The 19296-nt window shown below is 43.3% G+C and overlaps 1 protein-coding gene and 1 long non-coding RNA gene across 9 annotated transcripts in view; one reads left to right on the top strand and one right to left on the bottom strand.

Annotated features, from left to right (window-relative positions):
* The window catches only part of MFHAS1 (multifunctional ROCO family signaling regulator 1), a 112859-nt gene extending 101253 nt beyond the window's left edge, over window positions 1-11606 (top strand). For 5 of the 8 annotated variants that reach the window (XR_010838409.1, XR_009332931.2, XR_010838410.1 and 2 more), the window contains 2 exons: window positions 3681-3791; window positions 8681-11606. Coding sequence is in view for 4 of the 8 variants with exons in the window: in XM_067022311.1 (XP_066878412.1) it covers window positions 3681-3767 (87 nt within the window). In the remaining 4 variants the exon portion in view is untranslated. The remainder of the gene's footprint in view (window positions 1-3680; window positions 3792-8680) is intronic. The other 3 variants (XM_059049381.2, XM_067022312.1, XM_059049382.2) reach the window with 1 other exon arrangement.
* The window catches only part of LOC136793296 (uncharacterized), a 103294-nt gene that overhangs the window by 23559 nt on the left and 60439 nt on the right, over window positions 1-19296 (bottom strand). The gene's annotated exons all lie outside the window — the stretch shown is intronic.

Here is a 19296-nt window from a genome sequence, read left to right as displayed (position 1 = left end):
AGACAAAATAGACTTTAAAATAAAAACTGTTCCAAGAGACAAAGAAGGACAGCACATAATGATGAAGGGATCAATCCAAGAAGAAGATATAACAGTTGTAAATATAAACGCACGCAACATAGGAGCACCTCAACATATAAGGCAAATACTAACAGCCATAAAAGGAGAAATCAACAGTAACACGATAATAGTGGCAGATTTTAACACACCACTTTCATCAATGGACAGATCATCCAGACAGAAAATCAGTAAGGAAACACAGGCCTTAAATGACACGTTAGACCAGACAGACTTGTTGATATTTATATCCATCCAAATGTAGCAGAACACACATTCTTTTCCAGTGCACATGGAACGTTCTTGAGGATTGATCATATGCTGGGCCACAAATCAAGCCTCTGTAAATTAAGAAAACTGAAATCATATCAAGAATCTTTTCCACACACAACGAGGTTAGAAATCAACTACAAGGAAAAACCTGTAAAAAACACAAATATGTGGAGGCTAAACAATATGATACCAAACAATCAATGGATCATTGAAGAAATCAAAGACAAAATCAAAAAAATACCTAGAGACAAATGACAACAAAAGAATGACAATGCAAAACCTATGGGACACAGCAAAAGCAGTTCTAAGAGGGAAGTTTACTGCAATACAATCTTACTCAATCTCAGAATCTTACAATCTTACAATCTCAGAAAACAAGAAAAATCTCAAACGACCTAACCTTATACCTAAGGCAGCCAGAGAAAGAACAAACAAAACCCAAAGTTTTGTTTGTTCAGAGCAGAAATAAATGAAGTGGAGATGAAGAAAACAATTGAGGGGCTTCCCTGGTGGCGCAGTGGTTGAGAATCCGCCTGCCAATGCAGGGGACACAGGTTCGAGCCCTGGTCTGGGAAGATGCCACATGCCGTGGAGCAACTGGGCCCGTGAGCCACAATTACTGAGCCTGTGCGTCTGGAGCTTGTGCTCCACAACAAGAGAGGCCGCGATAGTGAGAGGCCCGTGCACAGTGATGAAGAGCGGCCCCCGCTCGCCACAAGTAGAGAAATCCCTCGCACAGAAACAAAGACCCAACACAGCCATAAATAAATAAATTTAAAAGTGTAAAAAACAAAAAAACAGTGAAACTAAAAGCTGGTTCTTTGAAAAGATAAAATTGATAAACCTAAACAAAATTGATAAGAAAAAAGGGGAGAGGAACTCAAATCAATAAAATTAGAAATGAAAAAGGAGACGTTACAACTGACACCACAGAAATACAAAGGATCATAAGAGACTACTACAAGCAACTCTATGCCAATAAAATGGACAACCTGGAAGAAATGGACAAATTTTTAGAAAGTTACAATCTCCCAAGACTGAACCAGAAGAAATAGAAAATATGAACAGACCAATCACAAGTATTGAAATTGAAACTGTGATTGAAAAACTCCCAACAAACAGTCCAGGACCTGATGGCCTCACAGATGAATTCTATCAAACATTTAGAGAAGAGTTAACACTTATGCTTCCAAAACTCTTCCAAAAACTTGCAGAGGAAGGAACACTCCCAAACTCATTCTATGAGGCCATTATCACCCTGATACCAAAGCCAGATAAAGATACCACACACAAAAAAAGAGAAAATTACAGGCCAATATCACTGATGAACATAGATGCAAAAATCCTCAACAAAACACTAGCAAACTGAATCCAACAATGCATTAAAAGGATCATATACCATGATACTACATAGAAAATCCTAAAGATGCTACCAGAAAACTACTGGAGCTCATCAAGGAATTTGGTAAAGCTGCATGATACAAAATTAATACACAGAAATCTCTTGCATTCCTATACACTAACAACAAAAGATCAGAAAGAGAAGGGGAAAATCCCATTTATCATCCCATCAAAAAGAATAAAATACCTAGGAATAAACCTACCTAAGGAGGCAAAAGACCTGTACTCAACATCACTAATTATTAAAGAAGTGCACATCAAAACTATAATGAGATTATCACCTCACACCAGTCAGAATATAGCCATCATCAAAAAGTCTATGAACAATAAATGCTGGAGAAGGTGTGGAGAAAAGGGAACCCTCCTGCACTGTTGGTAGGAATGTAAATTGGTACAGCCACTACGGACAACAGTATGAAGGTTCCTTAAAAAACTAAAACTAGAGCTCCCATATGACTCAGCAATCCCACTCCTGGGCATATATCTGGAGAAACCCATGGTTCAAAAGGATACGTGCACCACAATGTTGCAGTGCTGTATACTATAGCCAAGCCATGGAAGCAAACTAAATGTCCATCAACAGATGAATGAATAAAGAAGATGTGGTACATATATACAATGGAATATTACTGAGCCATTAAAAAGAATGAAATAATGCCATTTGCAGCAACATGGAGGGACCTGGAGTTTATCATATTAAGTGAAGTCAGACAAAGACAAATACATGATATCACTTATATGTGGAATCTTTAAAAAAATGATACAAATGAACTTATTTAAAAAACAAATAGACTCACAGACATAGAAACCAAACTTATGGTTACCAAAGGGGAAAGGTGGGTAGGAGGGATAAATTGGGAGATTGGGATAGACATATACACACTACTATATCTAAAATAGATAACCAACAAGGACCTACTGTATAGCACAGGGAACTCTATTCAATACTCTCTATTGGCCTATATGGGGAAAGAATCTAAAACAGAGTGGATATATGCGTATGTATAACAGTTTCACTTTGCTGTACTCCTGAAACTAACCCAACACTGTAAATCACCTATAGTCCAATATAAAAAAATTTTTTTAAGACATACTGGAATGCAACTTACATTTCCATGTGGCTTCTTAATGGACTGGTCCTTGAACATGCAGGAAATAGAAAAGTATCATTTTTATTTTCTAGAAGTTGCCATTTCTTTTGTGGTGCTACCTTATCTGTCTGTGGAGTGGTGGAACCGAAGGAAGAAAATTCTGATTTTGGCAGGTCATGTGTTACAGAATTAGAAAAAAAATGGGCTGGTTTGAAAATTGCTGGGCAAAGCTTTCTCCTTTCCAGAAAGTATTACCGATAATAAAGGACAGGCTCACACTGCATTTCAAACTTGGATTACTGCATATATACTATAGCGTTCCAATTCAAGTAAGATTCCAGCTGCTTACTGTTTGCAAGTATTCTCAAACCCATAGTGATTACTTTGCATAGGAATTTTGGCAGTTACATTGTTATGACATAAGGATATTTAAGACCAATTAAGCCTTTTGTAAAAAAGTAGGATGAAGATTCTGTGGCCTTTACCTCACCAAATAAATAGGCAAAGTATGTTTAACTGCACTCAGATTCATACGGACTTGATTAAAAAACCTTTTTTTTTTTTTTTAAGGAATGGATAAATTTGGCTTAATCACAATGGAGAATTTTTCACTGATCTCAGAAGTGTAAAACATAAAGGGTGGGGATGGGATGGGATTTCAGAAGGAAAGGAGGCTTAAATGTGGAGGGTGCCTGTGGGGTGTATCACACTGATTTGCATTTATTTGTTCTGTTCTTTGTAAGGAGTAAGACAGCTCCTTGCCTTGTTGCTTTCATGACTGGGAGGAATAGTGTTTCTTTGATTATTTAGTCTCCCATCAGCCACATTGATACTGGAATTTGTTCCCTCTCTGCTTAGGTATCTCCATACTTTCTTGGACAATTAAGTGGAAAAGATAGTGCTTCTTTCCCTTATGCCATCATTTTTACTGTACCCAATCTGTGACTTTAGGAGCACCAATTTTTAAGGGTAAGTCTCTGGGAAGCAGAGAGGGTTTCTTAAATAGATAAGAGCCTGCTAAGGACTTGGAGAGTTTAGGGAAAAAAGGGGGAGGCTGGGCTTGGGACGAAGAGATTCCATACAGCAGGACATTTTAAGATTACAAATCTTTTACTTATCCAGAATCAAGACATACTGGAGAATTAAAAATAAGAAAACTGCTCAATTCTTTTGCCTAATTTACTATAATGCATATATCAGTCACCTTAGATCCTTTTTGGAAAAAAGAAGTCATTTTTAAAAACTCATTCTGGGCTTCCCTGGTGGCGCAGTGGTTGAGAGTCCGCCTGCCGATGCAGGGGACACGGGTTCGTGCCCCGGTCCGGGAAGATCCCACATGCCGCGGAGCGGCTGGGCCCGTGAGCCACGGCCGCTGAGCCTGCGCATCTGGCGCCGGCGCCTGTGCTCCGCAATGGGAGAGGCCACAACAGTGAGAGGCCTGCGTACCAAAAAAAAAAAAACAAAAACTCATTCTAATGTAATACAAGAATATAACATCAGGAAAAGCTCAAGCTGATTAACACAGCAAACCATTTGTTTTTAATCCTGAGTTTCCCACTTTGTAGCTAATTGACTATTTATTGGCTGCACTGGGTCTTTGTTGCTGTGTGCAGGCTTTTCTCTAGTTGTGGTGAGCGGGGGCTACTCTTTGTTGTAGTGCGTGGGCTTCTCGTTGCAGTGGCTTCTCTTGTTGCAGAGCACAGGCTCTAGGCACATGGGCTTCAGTAGTTGCAGCAAATGGACTCAGTAGTTGTGGCTCGTGGGCTCTAGAACACAGGCTCAGTAGTTGTGGTACAAGGGCTTAGTTGCTCCGTGGCATGTGGGATCTTCCCCGACCAGGGATCGAACCCGTGTCCCCTGCATTGGCAGGCGGATTCTTAACCACTGCGCCACCAGGGAAGTCCCAGCAAACAGCTTTTTAAAAGCAGTGTTGGTATTTATTTTCTCAAGGCAGTTCGACAGGCGCTGGAGTTATGCCCTTGAGTTTGAATCCGGCGATGTGTTAGTGCTGTGACAGGTGCAGATCACAGCAGCACTATCTCCTGATCTCGTCCTGTGCATTCAGAGACCCTTGCAGGGGAAGCATTTAGCATTATTCCTTACACAGATTAAGTAGCGCTCAATAAATCCAGTTGCTGTTATTTCTACCAGAAATATTAGTATGTATACCATGCATAACATATAAAGGTAATAATAGAAAACAAAATGTCACAATCCAAATATAGATGCTAGAGTAAAATCCACTCACTGACTTACCTAGGACTGTTTTGCTTATTAACTGAGGTACCGGCGCAAGGCAGGTAAACGTGTGTGCTGAGTAGGCAGGAGAGCATGCTGGCTCACCTTCCCCTCCACCACCACGAAGGGGTCAAGGTGAAGTACATGCAGATCTGTTTACGAGGCCACCTGCAGCTACCTGGTAGACGTCAGTGTCCTAAACCTGTCTTCCTGGGATAAAGAGGAGACGAGCGGGATCATTCCTTTCATATTGTAGATGCCAGTGCCCATGTGCCTGGACAAACCCCGTAGAGTGTGGGAACGGAAGACTGGAGATACGATGAGGCTGACAGCTCAGGAAACGACTGCCAGGGAAAAGACAGTTCATTACAGTTCCTTCGGGGAGGGGCACGGCTGCGTGGGGAAGCACCTGGGGGCCCGGAGGCGGCGGGGAGGGGCCTGTGCTGGGGTCTCTGCGGGAAGGTACTGGCAAGGCAGGGGAGCACATGTAAGATGGGCCGGTTTGGGTAGTTTCCGCGGCCTCTGGGGCACAACGACAGTCCGAGTTGTCTGGAGCCTGGCCCTGGTGTGATCAGGGCAGGTGGGGAGTGGCCTGGAGTGTGAGAGCCTGATAAACGGGGTGGTTAGGGGTGTGGACTCGGGTTCGCGGGTTTGCATGAGAAGCACGCTCGCGTCTGAGTTGCTGACCACGGGTGGACACTAACTGGCCGACCCTGGCGGGGGGGGGGGGGGCAGTCTCTCCACGGAGGGCGAGGCCGCAGAGGTCAAAGCATCAGAGGACAGAAAAGACCCGCTTAACGTCAATACAACAGGGTGTGGCTTCACTGTCCGCCTGAGCTTCTAAATACGCTGAATGCCTTTGCCGCGTCCCAGGAAGAGCAGGCTCCGTAACCTGAGGGGTTTCTGGGGCGAGCCCCCCAGCGGACCGCTCCCTTCAGCTGCGGGCCTGGTTCCATCGTCCCGCCCGGCAGCTCCCGTGCAATGCCGCGGCTCCACAGCGCACATCTCGTCCCGCCTGCCCCCGAGCTCTTCACTGCTGTGCCTCCTCCGTCTCCGGGGACGGCACCGCTTTGCGCCAGCTGCCCGGCTGCGGGTCTGAGCGCTCAGCCCTTCCCGTTCCCTCCAACCACGCGCAGTCAGCCTCCCACTGCGACCTGCGACCCCACCTCATCGTGTGTCTTGAATGAGTGAGTCTGGCCGTGGAACTTTCTCTTCGGCCCGTGCTTTCCTGTAGGTCCTCCTGTCTCTGCCAAGATCCCTGTGATTGAGTCTCAACTGGCCTCCTCCTCGCTCGTCTTTTTGTCCTTGAAACCAACTGATTTTTCAACATCAGACCCCATCAGTTTTCTATTGAAAAGCCTCGAATGGCTTCCTGGTGATTAGGGTGCAAGTTCAAAATCCCGGGCATGACACCCAAGGCTTCCCAGGCAGACCCCAGCCACCCTTCTGACTTGTGACACTCCCTGATTGTGAGCTGACCTCCGGCCGGCTCTCGGTCCACAGCTAGCTGCCACCCCTTCTCTCCTACCTGATGAAGGCCCATCGTCCCTAAGACTCAGGACATGTGCCACCTCCTCTGAGAAGCCACCCCCAGCCCTTCTCACTGTACTCAGACCCTCTTTCCTTCACATCTCCTTAATACTTCTCATCCACCCCTCTTACAGAAATGATCTCAGAGTAGCTTGGCTGTTTTTGCCTGTGACTTTTTCATCACATCTTATTCCTTATTCATTCAGCAGATCTTTGTTGAGTATTTGCCCTCTACGAGGCATTGTGCCAACTGTTGAGGGTACAGAAATAATAGAGATCCGCAAGAAACTGACAGCCTCCTTCGGGAGAATGGGAACCAAAGACACAACCAGAGAAACTTGCGAATGTCTAATTCCAATTAAAATGGGATACCTGCAGCAACAGGTGTATCAACAAAGTCCTGTGGACACAGAGAAGAAAGAACTCTGCCAGACAATCAGGAAAAGCTCCAGGAAGTAGCATCTGAGGTGGATCTTGACAGATGAGGGCGAGTTTATTGAGATGGAAGAGCAGGGAGAGGTGGGGAGGGTTGGTGATTCGATGGCTCTTCTCTTTCCCTAAGCGCCCACACAAGAAAAATGATACCCATGCGGAAAAATGCTCAAACCAGTTTTCCTTTTTTCTCCCTTGAACACTGGAATATTCCCTCTAGGTGCCCTTGATTACGTATCCTTGTGTTTCTCAGTCTTACTAGTGGCTCAGGGGAACAGACAGCCAGACACAACTGCCTGCATTTCTCAAGGTTTGTTAGATTCCGTGAGGAAAGCGTAACACAGCACCTCCCCACCATGAAGCTGGAACTCGATTCACCAGAGTTAACTGCTTAGTTGGGATGAGTGTTCACACGGCCATCCTCTTTACACTTAGATTTATGATTACTTGATTCTGAGGCAGTTTTCAAAACCTTCTCTACTGGAAAGTGTATTCTATTAATAGGACTTCCAAAAGTCCATATGCCTCAGTGCCGTAGAAATGCGAAACTACCCCAAAGGCCCCAAATATTCCAGCCTTGCTTTTAGCTGTCAAGCATACTTCGGACTCAAATAACCCTCTTTAAAGGCCTGGCCCTGCTGCTCACTGGTGTGTGCCCATGGGGAAGTTATTTAACCTCTTGGAACCTTAGCTTCTTTCTTGGTGAATGCAGAGCTTACCTGATAAGAGTGTTATGAGTTTAGGATTAATCAAACAATGCAACATGGTGAACGATGTGACTCCTAGTGTATAGTAAGTACTCAGTAAATGGAAGGCGCCTATTTCTGGTGATGCTATTAATATTATGCTCAGCCAGTTCTTATGTGGGCTAGAGAGATGTCTTAGGTAGGTACTGAATTATCAGTTTCCAAAAACTCAGGCAGCATTAAGACAGATGCGGGGTGAAGGGTGGGAGAAGCAGGTAATAACCCCTTTATGTCTTTGTATGTTTTATTAAATGTTGTCAAAACACTTTCAAAAATCACGTCATGTGTCATTATAGGAAAGCTAAAATAAGGGATGGAGCATTTGACATGTTTTCGTCTAACCATTTTGTCTGAATTGAATGCCACTTGGTTTAATTGGTTGATGATACAGCAGTTTCTTCATTTGATTTTCATCCAACTCCAGCTTTTAGTTTGGCAGTCTTTAAGTAAAATCATGCTTTTTAGTCCAGATAGACACTCATTCTCACTTCTTAGTACTGATATATATTCTTACTTGTAGAGGGTTATTTAGTATGTCTATGTGTGTTTCCTGAAAGGAAGCAGTGCTGTGTTTAGAGTTCAGGATTCTCTCTAATCGGAAATCTAGTTAAGCTGTGAAATTACAATGAATAGGTAGTTATAGCTAATTCGTCTAGTTTCCTCTTTATGTCTGATCTTAATGTCATAAACAGAAATGTTTGACTAGGCTTCTAGTAAAAAGCCTCTTTCCTTTGTAGGAACATTGGTTGCCTGCATTTACAATTTTATACAGAGCTCTAGAAGTAGACATGAAAATCAGTGGTGCAAAAAAAAAAAAAAAAAGACAGTATAACTTGCTCTTCTTATCATTGAGAATATCATTTCCTATTTCCTTTGATCATTTCTGTGCTTTCTTCTCATCTACCCACATAGGAAGAACGTTGGTGAAAAGCACAGAAACCAGTGACTTTTATGGCTGTGGAATTTCCATGGAGAAAAGAGTATCAGAACGCACCTGGACCATCTTTTGTACCCGGCAAACCCTCCACACTCCCTGGCGTGTTCTGTGAATTTGAGTGCATGTGTGTTCGGGGTGCTTTCAGGGAGGAAGCACACCTAGCCTGTAGACAAGGTGGGGAGAGGTGGGGTGGGGGAGGGGGGAAGGATGGGAGAGAATGTGGAGCAAATGTTTTACAACCTGAACCTCAGAACTGTGATCCTCCAAGGAGAGCGCTACTTGAAGAAAAAAAAAAAAAAAAAAAAAAAGTCGAATGGCTTCTCAGGGATTTTGTTTTCCATGCACATATAAGCCATAATTCCAGTACAGGTGGCAGTATTTAGAGCACTCAGATTTCATTTCTGTTAAATGTGAAAGAGGGATAGACTGACCATTCATTACTGTTCCATAACTAGTGTAAAATATGTATATGTTTATCTTTATTTTTATAATATGCAAATACATTTAAATTTATACAGTTTGAAGCTTCTAGAGTTAGTTAACACTGGGTGCAATATTCTGATGAGAACTGTGCCAAGATGGGGCTGATTTCTTATTTTAGCCTAGGACCTTTTGTTTATTCTTTAATTCTTTGCAGATTAAAAAAAAGATACCTGTCTCTCTGCCCATGGATTAAGGGTTGGTTCATAGAGCTTGAAGATAATCAGCAAGAACTTTAAACATGCATTTCAGGTCCAGGCAGTGTCCGTCCTTTTAAATAAAGGTCCCTGCCTGTAAACTGTTGGGCCAGGTAGGAGGATTTTTCCTTTTCTTTGCCCCCACGTATCACTAGTGTTGGGCAGAGTCTTCCTGGCTCCAGGCTTTGTGAGGACTGTGAGTTGTTACTGGTGATAGTCTGATGGAGGCCTGGGGATTAAGGGATCCACAAATCCAAGGAAAAGCAGAGTCTTGCAATAGCTTCAGATAATCAGGAGTCAGTTCTGAAGCATGTAAAGACTCTGCTAATAAGTCCTTTCTTTTTTTTTTTTTTTTTTTGCAATACGCGGGCCTCTCACTGTTGTGGCCTCTCCCACTGCGGAGCACAGGCTCCAGACGCGCAGGCTCAGCGGCCATGGCTCACGGGCCCAGCCGCTCCGCGGCATGTGGGATCTTCCTGGACTGGGGCACGAACCAGTGTCTCCTGCATTGGCAGGCGGACTCGCAACCACTGCGCCACCAGGGAAGCCCAATAAGTCCTTTCTTTTCTGCCCCCAGAACAGAGTCTGTGAAAGCACTCTGAAAGTCCTCCACATCTGGTGTCACACCGTAAGATAGTGAGTTGCCTAACTGGAGAGCATAAGCCCACATTAGTTATTTGATAAATACAGAGCCTCTGATTGGATGGTCTACTGCCAAGAACTAGTAAAACCCTGGTTTTAAAATCTCCACGAGGTAAAACCTAAAAAGCCAACCAACCAAACCGCTCTCTCTTCTCCTCCTCATTGGGGCCAAACAGCATCTGCTGCAATAGTAACACATTCTTTGAAGAGTGTGCCTGACTCTGTTTACATCTGCCTCCTCTGCGTGTTGACTGCAAATGTGTAAAACTGTTTCTCACCCGTTTAAGGCAAGAAAAGTGAGTCAGCTGGTATTCTTTTACTTCTTCTATAAAGTATTGACTCTTGGAATGCCACAGTATACGACGTCTCCACATATTTTTGAAAGAAGTAACAAAGAAGCAAGTGGCTGCATTGTGAAAAATCGCGAATCACTTTTTGTAGATTATTTTGTGCCCCAGGAGTTAATAAAGTTAACTCCAGAACCTCAGTTAAGCAAGTATGACTTCTTATAATCATAAAATCAAATGGGATCAGACTAGTTCTGCGTTTTAATACTTGAATACGACACCTCAAATTTGCATTTTCTTTTGGGACAGTCACGAGATTCACCTTGTTAATCCTTTTGTCACAGTTCTCCTGTGCGTGTGTGCATACGTGTGTGTAAGTGTAAGTGTAAACTGAATGGTAACATTTAATTGTTTTATGGACCATTGAATTGTTGGGCATAAAAGTTTTTTCAGTCGGCACAAACAGTTCCTGAACTGTCAAATTAACCGTCTTTGACCAGGAAAAGACTTGTAAATGACTTCAGGCTAACTCCCCAGGGGAACATATTCAATGGAAAAAAAAAAAAGCTCCTTTGGGTGACATACCCTGCAAAGTATGTGCTCTTGTCATGAACACAGATGCCCACATTCTTAATATCTTATTTTTGGACAAGTGATGTTTTGTGCTGTCATCTGAACCCTAGAGAAGCAGTATAAGAAGAAATTTTGGTGTCACATGTATTTTAGCAAAAAAGGTCATCGTGATAGAGGGTCATGTGACCAAAAGCAGCTCCAGAAAAGCTTGAGAACTTGCTTCACAGTCAGGGGAGGGTTGGAGATACAGAAAACATTCTGCTCTATAGGAATTTTCTTCATTTATGCAGGAAATTCCATTTTCTCTTTCAACACCTGGGAGACTCAGCCGGGGAGGCTGACAGGCAGCTCATAAGCACAAGGGGAATCTTCTCCAACTAAGTCGTCCCTGCCTCGCAAACAAAAGCCCTCCAACTTTGTCATGGTTTCTATTCCTGCATCTTGCGGTATCAAAACCACTTCCTGGAATTGTAAAAGCGCTGCCAGAATAAATGTTTTTCCCTCTTCCAAGAAAAAAACGACAGTGCTCATATTTGACTCTTGTGCACTGGACTCTTTTGAATGAATAAAATGGAAAGGGTTTGGTGTCATTCCTGATGAGGTGTGTGTTCTTTTTCATGCCACAGTTTGTGAATTGTAATTGTGGTTTCCTATTTAATTGTCATAACCAGGCAGAAATTTTAAAAAAAAGTTTAATAAAAACACAAAGAAATGGTTAAGCAGTTATATTTCCAGAGTTGAGTTATTTCTGTCTGTTTTTGTTTCAGTTTTATCAGGAACTCACTACATTCCATTCTTAGTTCTGAAGGCACTTTTGAGCCACAGGAGATGGATGGCGGCAGCTCTGGTTGTGGACTGAGCTCCCAGGGAGGGAACGAATGAATCTGTCTCATACTCTGCCTCCACCTTCAGGCTGGAGAGTCAGGTCTTGAATATCGACCGTCTCTCTTAAATCAGAACCTTTTTCCAGCGATCTGTGTTCCTATCAAAGCTTATAAAATTATGACTGGTTTGCAAGTTCCCTTCTCCTGGCCTTTCTTTGCCCCGGGGGAGGGGTGGGGTCTGTATTTGCTGGCTGAAGGGGCTGACCCTTGGGTACTGGGTCAGAGACTTCTATTCTCCCCCCACTTTTTCGTTTGTTTGTTTGTTTGTTGTTGTTTCTAAAGGACTGCTGAGATAAGGATAAGGAAAGGAAAAGCATGTGGCTGCTTCTTGCAGAAGTAACAGCCTCTGGGGAAGGATCTGGTGCAGACAAGCCCTGCCCTGAGGCGCTGGGGCATTGGGGACACAGGGAAGAAGGGGCCCCCCCCCCACTAGGAGGGGCCTCATTGTGAGACTCCTGAGAAGATAGGCGGAGCCAACTGGGTGCTCTGAATCCATGTCTCCCTCTCCCAGTGGAAAAGCTGAAACCACGTGCTGACCGGAATTTTCCAGAGTAGCGAAGCACCCCAATGTTCGTAGCAGCACTATTCACAATAGCCGAGACATGGAAGCAACTTAAGTGTCCATCAACAGAGTCATGGATAAAGAAGATGTGGTACCTACAGATGATGGAATAGTACTCAGCCATAAAACAGATTGAAATAATGCCACTTGCAGCAACATGGATGGACCTAGAGATCATACTAATTGAAGTAAGTGAGACAGAGAAAGACAAATACCATGTGATATCACTTGTATGTGGAATCTAATTAAAATGATACAAATGAATTTATTTACAAAACAGAAACAGACTCACAGATCTCAGAATCAAACTTATGGTTACCAAAGGGGAAACGGGGGCAGGGGGAGGATGAGAGATTAGGAGACTGGGATTGACATATACACACTACTATATATAAAACAGATAACAAATAAGGATCTACTGTATATATAGCACAGGGAACTCTACTCAATATTCTGCAATAACCTATATGGGAAAAGAATCTGAAGAAGAATGGATATGTATGTATATAACTGATTCACTTTGCTGTGTACCTGAAACTAAGACAACACTGTAAATCAACTATACTCCAATTAAAACTTTTTTAAAAAGTAGGGAGGGCTTCCCTGGTGGCGCAGTGGTTGAGAATCCGTCTGCCGATGCAGGGGACACGGGTTCGAGCCCTGGTCCGGGAAGATCCCACATGCCGTGGAGCAACTAGGCCTGTGAGCCACAACTACTGAGCCTGCGCGTCTGGAGCCTGTGCTCCGCAACAAGAGAGGCCGCGATAGTGAGAGGCCCACGCGCCGCGATGAAGAGTGGCCCCCGCTCGCCGCAACTAGAGAAAGCCCTCGCACAGAAACGAAGACCCAACACAGCAAAAATAAATTAATTAATTAATGAACTCCTACCCCCAACATCTTAAAAAAAAAAAAAGTAGGGAAAGAAAAGGTATGACCCCCATGGACGGGCTGGCTGTTAACAGCTGTGTCCAGGTAAAGCAAAGTCGTCAGAATCAGTGCCACCACTAACCCTCCTGAGTTGGAGAGAACACAAGGAGCATCAGTTGCCACTTGGGGCCTCGTTTTCCTTTACCAGGAAGCTTGGGGTTCTTTAAACTTGCTAAGTAGGTCACAGACAAGCAGATGTCCCTGGTGACACTTTGAAATGCATTATTCATCACATACACATATATATCCTTCCCTCCCAAGGCTATGTCTCCTGTTTAATTGCGAGCTCTTTGAAGTAGATTCCTGGTTTGCTTTGAATACAGTGTCCCCCAAGGGGTGGATTCAAAAGCTCAGGGTTGGGCTTCCCTGGTGGCGCAGTGGTTGAGAATCCGCCTGCCGATGCAGGGGATACGGGTTCGTGCCCCGGTCTGGGAAGATCCCACGTGCCGCGGAGCGGCTGGGCCCGTGAGCCATGGCCGCTGCGCCTGCGCGTCCGGAGCCTGTGCTCCGCAACGGGAGAGGCCACAACAGTGAGAGGCCCGCGTACCACAAAAAAAAAAAAAAAAAAAAAAAAGCTCAGGGTTTGCCTTGCCCGTGAGTTACCCGGCAGTCCTGGGAAGGAGGAAGAACGTCACCGGGCAGAACTTGCACTGCTGCACCCAGCAGGGAGGGATGTAGAGTTACTGGAAGAGGTTTAGAAAGCACATGACCCTTTAAAATCTGGGTTTGACAGCATGAGAAAATTCCCCTGGTATCAGAAACCTATTTGAATATTTAGGCTCAAGAAAGAAATATCTTCATCTTTATACACAAGAAGTAACTCATTATTGCCCAAACGGCTCCATGAAACATTCGTGTCTCCTGAGTGACTGAGAAATGTTCCTCTGTAAAAGGGTTCTGAGAACTAGGAAGTTTGAGAAAGCTGCATTAAATAAAGCTTAAATTTTCGCTGCAGGATTCAGAACCGTTTAGATGCTGAGATAAATTGTGAGTGTCCAAGAGGGGCACAGAATGCATTTCCACAGGTGCTGGAGTGTGGAGGGATGTCTGTGGACATTCTCTGAGACCAGTATTCTCGATGTACAGGATGTCTACTGCCAGTGAGACCCGGGGCACTTGTAGGTGAGGCAGATGTAGGCTCAACCAATAGAGAATCACTTTTCTTTGGCGCCTTTATTTTCGTAGGAGGTGGGACTGTACGGTGGTTAAGGGCACCGCTCGAGACTGCCTCCGTTTGAATCCCCACCACGCCATCCAGTCACCCTGTGCCGCCTCAGCGTCCTCGTGCGGAAAATGGAGAAAACCATCTGCCTCACTCAGCTGCGGTGAATATCAAATGAGCTTCTATATGTAAAGCACTTAGGACAGTGCTTAGTCTCGGTCATCAAATACAGCTAATGTTATTCTATTAATGTGCATAGTTCTCTTTTTTTTTTTTAACCGGGAAAGCTGGTCTCAGGTTCTGAGTCTTTGACTGTATCTAACTAGAATTCTTAACATTGTGTGTCTTCATCGTATTTACTAACTGGTTATTCGCACTGGTGATAAAACAGCTGCTTTAAAAATAAATGCAGGGCTTCCCTGGTGGCGCAGTGGTTGGGGGTCCGCCTGCCGATGCAGGGTTCGTGCCCCGGTCCGGGAGGATCCCACGTGCGGCGGAGCGGCTGGGCCTGTGAGCCATGGCCGCTGAGCCTGCGCGTCCGGAGCCTGTGCTCCGCAGCGGGAGAGGCCACAACAGTGAGAGGCCCGCGTACCGCCAAAAAAACAAAAAAAAGCTAACTGAGGAAGGGGCTGAAGCACAACTTTTGACCAACAAGTGACTTATGCAGGACTGGAACAACCCCTTGGAAACTAGGCTTCAAGATAAAAATAAGGGGGAGAATCTGAGCAGGGACATCAAAGAACACCCCCCCATAAAGGAAATTATGTAAGTAGTGATAAAAACTGTATAATTGCATACATCTTCTCCTTTCTTCTCTTGACTGGTTTAAAACAATTGCACAAAACGATATATATGTATTGTTGGTCCCATAACATAATGATAATAAAAGCACAAAGGAGGTGGGTAGGACTAAGCTGCATTGAAGTAAGGAAATGATACCAGATGGTAACTGAAATCCAAAGGAAGAAACAAAGTGAGCCAAAAAGGTAAATAAGAAGGCTTTTCTAACAAAAGTTATAGTGTATACTCCTTTCTTCTCTCTGCTTCTTTAAAAGGCATGTTAAAGTGATAATTATAACAATGTATTGTTTTGTAATATGTATAACAATAATAGCACAGAAAAGGGTGGAGGAAATGAAGTTATACAGGAGGAAAGTTTCTATATTTCACTGGAACTAAGCCAGTATAAATCTGAGGTAGATTCTGGTAAGTTAACATGTTTATTGTAAGATTTAGAACAATCCTTAAGAAAGTAATTCAAAAATATATTTTAAGAAACCATTAAAGGAATTAAAATGTTACACTAGGAAATACCCACTTACTGTAAAAGCAGGCCGTAAAAGGAGGAATAGAGAAGCAAAATGTTATGAGACACAGAACAAAAATCCGTATAGCAGACATAAATCTAGCTACATCATTAATAACACTAACATGAATGGATTAAGCAACTCAACCAAATGAGAGACTGTCTGATTGGATTAAAAATTATGCTTTCTACAAGAGGCAGATTTTAATTTTAAAATACAAATAGGTGGAAAGTAATAGGATGGGAAAAGATAAGCCAGGCAAAAAAACAAAACAAACAAAAAAACAACCCAAAACAAAGAACAACCACCACAATAGAGCTGGAGTGGCTACTAATATCACACAAAATGGATGTTAAAACAAGCAAACAAAATGTTACTAGAGACAAAGAGGCACATTTTATTATGAACATTGGTCAATCCATCAGGAAAGAAAGGAAATTTGAGACATGTGCAAAAATATAAAGATTAAACAACACAGTACTAAATAACCAATGGTCAAAGAAGAAAGCACTAGGGAAATCAGAAAATGCTTTAAGATAAATGAAATTGAAAACACAAAATATGGAAATTTATGGGATACAGCTAACGCAGTATGCTAGAGAAATTTAGAGCTGTAAATGCCTATTTTAAAAAGAAGAAATATCTCAAATCAATAACCTAAACTTCACCTTCAGAAGCCAGAAAAAAGATAAGCACACTAAACCCAAAACAAGCAGAAGGGAGGAAATAATAAAGAGCGGAAAAAGAGAACAGAAAAACAGAAAAAAAAATCAACAAAACCAAATGTTGACACTTCAGAGAGGTTAATGAAATCAACAAACCTTTGGCAGGACTGATCAAGAAAAGTTCAAATTGGAGAGAAGACTCAAATTACTAAAACCTGAATAAAAGGACATCATTACTGACCTCATAGACATAGAAATAAAAAGGATTGTAAGAGAACACCATGAACAACTGTATGCCTATAACTCAGATCAGTGGTCCCCAACCTTTTGGGCACCAGGGACTGGTTTCGTGGAAGGCAATTCTTCTACAGACCGGTGGCGGGGTGGGGTGGGGGGTAGTTCAGGAGTTAATGCGGGTGATAGGGAGCAGCAGATGAAGCTCTGCTCACCCTCTGCTCACCTCCTGCTGTTTGGCCCAGACCCGAACAGGCCACGACCAGTAGCAGTCTGCGGCCCCGGGCTTAGGGACCCCTGACTTAGATAACCTAGACAAAATGGGCAAATTCCTACAGGCACAAATGATCAAAACCACCTCAAGAAGAAATAAGAAATCTGACTAGATCCAAGAAAAGGGACTGAATTTGTCATTTAAAACCTTCCCACAAAGACTAGGACCAGATGGCTTCACTAGTGAAGTATATCAAATCTTGAAAGAACTAATACTAATCCTTTCCAAATTCTTCCAAAAAATAGAAAAGCACTCTTGTGCTGCAAACAATACCATCAATAAAGCGAAAAGACAACCCAGAATAGGAGAAAATATTTGCAAATCGTATTATCTGTTAAGGGACTTCTATCAGAATATATAAAGAACTCTCAAAACTCAGTAAGATAAATAACCCAATTTAAAAATGGGGATAGGATTTGAATAGATATTTCTCCAAAGAACATATGCAAGTAGTCAATAAGTACATGAAAAGATACTCAACGTCATTGGCTATAAGGTAAATGCAAATCAAAATCTCAGTGAGGTACCACCTCACACCCACTATGATGGCTATGATTAAAAAAAAACGATAGACAATAACAAGGGTTGACAAGGATGTGGAGAAATGGGAACTCTCACATATTGCTAGTAAAATGGTAAAGACACTGGCAAATAGTTTGGCAGTTCTTCAAAATGTTAAACATAGAGTTACCTATGACTGGATGATTCCCCTCCTCCACGCCAAGTTTATACTCAAGGGAAATAAAAGCACACATCCATCCAAAACTTGTCAACAAATGTTTATGGCAGCACAATTCCTGATAGCCAAAAAGTAGAAACAACCCAAATGTGCATCTACTGATGAATGGATAACTAAAATGTGGTATATCCATACAATGGAATATCATCTGGCAATAAAAAGAAACCAGGTACTGACACATGTTATCACTTGAAGGAGCCTTAATGCTGGGTAAAAGAAGCCAGTGACAGAAGGCCACATATTGTATGATTCCATTTATATGAAATATCCAAAATAGGCAAATATGCAGTGCTTGCTTAGGGCTGGAGAGAGGAGGGATGGGAAATCACTGCTAATGGTTACAGGGTTTCTTTTGGAGGAATGTATTGGTCACGGTTCTCTAGAGAAACAGAACCAGTAGCATATATTGGAAAGATTATAAGAAAGTGGACTGTGTGACTATGGAGGCTGGCAAGTCCAAATCTGTAGAGCCAATGTCCCATCTGGAAGGCCATCTATCAGGAGAATTCTGTCTTATTCAGGGCAAAGTCAGCCTTTTGTTCTACTCAGGCCTTCACCTGATTAGATGAGGCCCACCCACATAATGAAGGGCAATCTGCTGTTGTAACAGCCGAGGGCCTGGGCTTCCACGAGAACAAAGGCAGAGCGTGATGGGGTCAAACTGAGAATAGAATGATGAGTCTTTCGCGTGAAGACACAAAACTGAAATAAAGGAAAATATTTGGGGGCAACGAGTTGTTAGGCAGCCGGCCAGTGGCACGGTAGAGTCCGAGGACATGAAAGCATATAGAGCCAGCAGCCTGTGTCCTAACAAAAGCCCTTCCACAATACTGTGCCTACTGAATACAGTTCCAATTCCCTGGTCAACTGGCATAAATCTCAGGTCACTCTATTCCCTCTACAGGTGTGCTTGAGACAATCAGTGCAACCACACCCAAGTCTGAGGGAAACACCTGTACCCACAGCACCTGCTGCCCCTCTGCCAGTCCAGCATCGCTGGTTGAAGTAGCCATGGGCATCTGGGCACCTAGGATGCAAAAACTGCCAGGCCAACCAGCGTCCTGCTGGAAATGCAGAAGCCTAAGCCAACCAACAGCAGGGGCAGAGGACGTGTGCCGTGGAGAGCCCCGTCAGGGCGGCGATCATGGCCACTTCCAGACCAAGGTTAAGACGGAGCACACAGCTGGCTGAAGCAGAGGAAGCTGGCTGAACAATGCAGAAGAGCATGCCAGGGACCACACCCCCTGTGACTGGCTCTGGACACAGGGGTCCCTGGAGTCCCCTCCATTGTTCCAGTCCAAATATACTCCTAAAGTGACACACCTCCCCTGAGTCCCACCCACGCCTAGAGGTAATTCAAAGTGATCCCTGCATTTGCACCCCAAATACCCAGCTGCAGCAGTACCCCTTTCCTAGGGATTCCTTCACTCAATTATTGGGCACTCTAGAAAACCAACAAAGACCCACAGTACAGCACAGGGCACTAGACTCAATATTCTGTAATAACCTATAAGGGAAAAGAATCTGAAAAAGAACATATATATATATATATATATATATATAAAATATCTATTATAAATAACATGTTATTTATAATATATACAAATTTATATATATCAATTCTTTTTTCATATATATACGTATATGTATAACTGAAT

The sequence above is a fragment of the Kogia breviceps genome, chromosome 20 (assembly GCF_026419965.1).
Source record: "Kogia breviceps isolate mKogBre1 chromosome 20, mKogBre1 haplotype 1, whole genome shotgun sequence".
Lineage (NCBI taxonomy): Eukaryota > Metazoa > Chordata > Mammalia > Artiodactyla > Physeteridae > Kogia > Kogia breviceps.
This window is presented reverse-complemented; position numbering and strand designations above follow the sequence as displayed.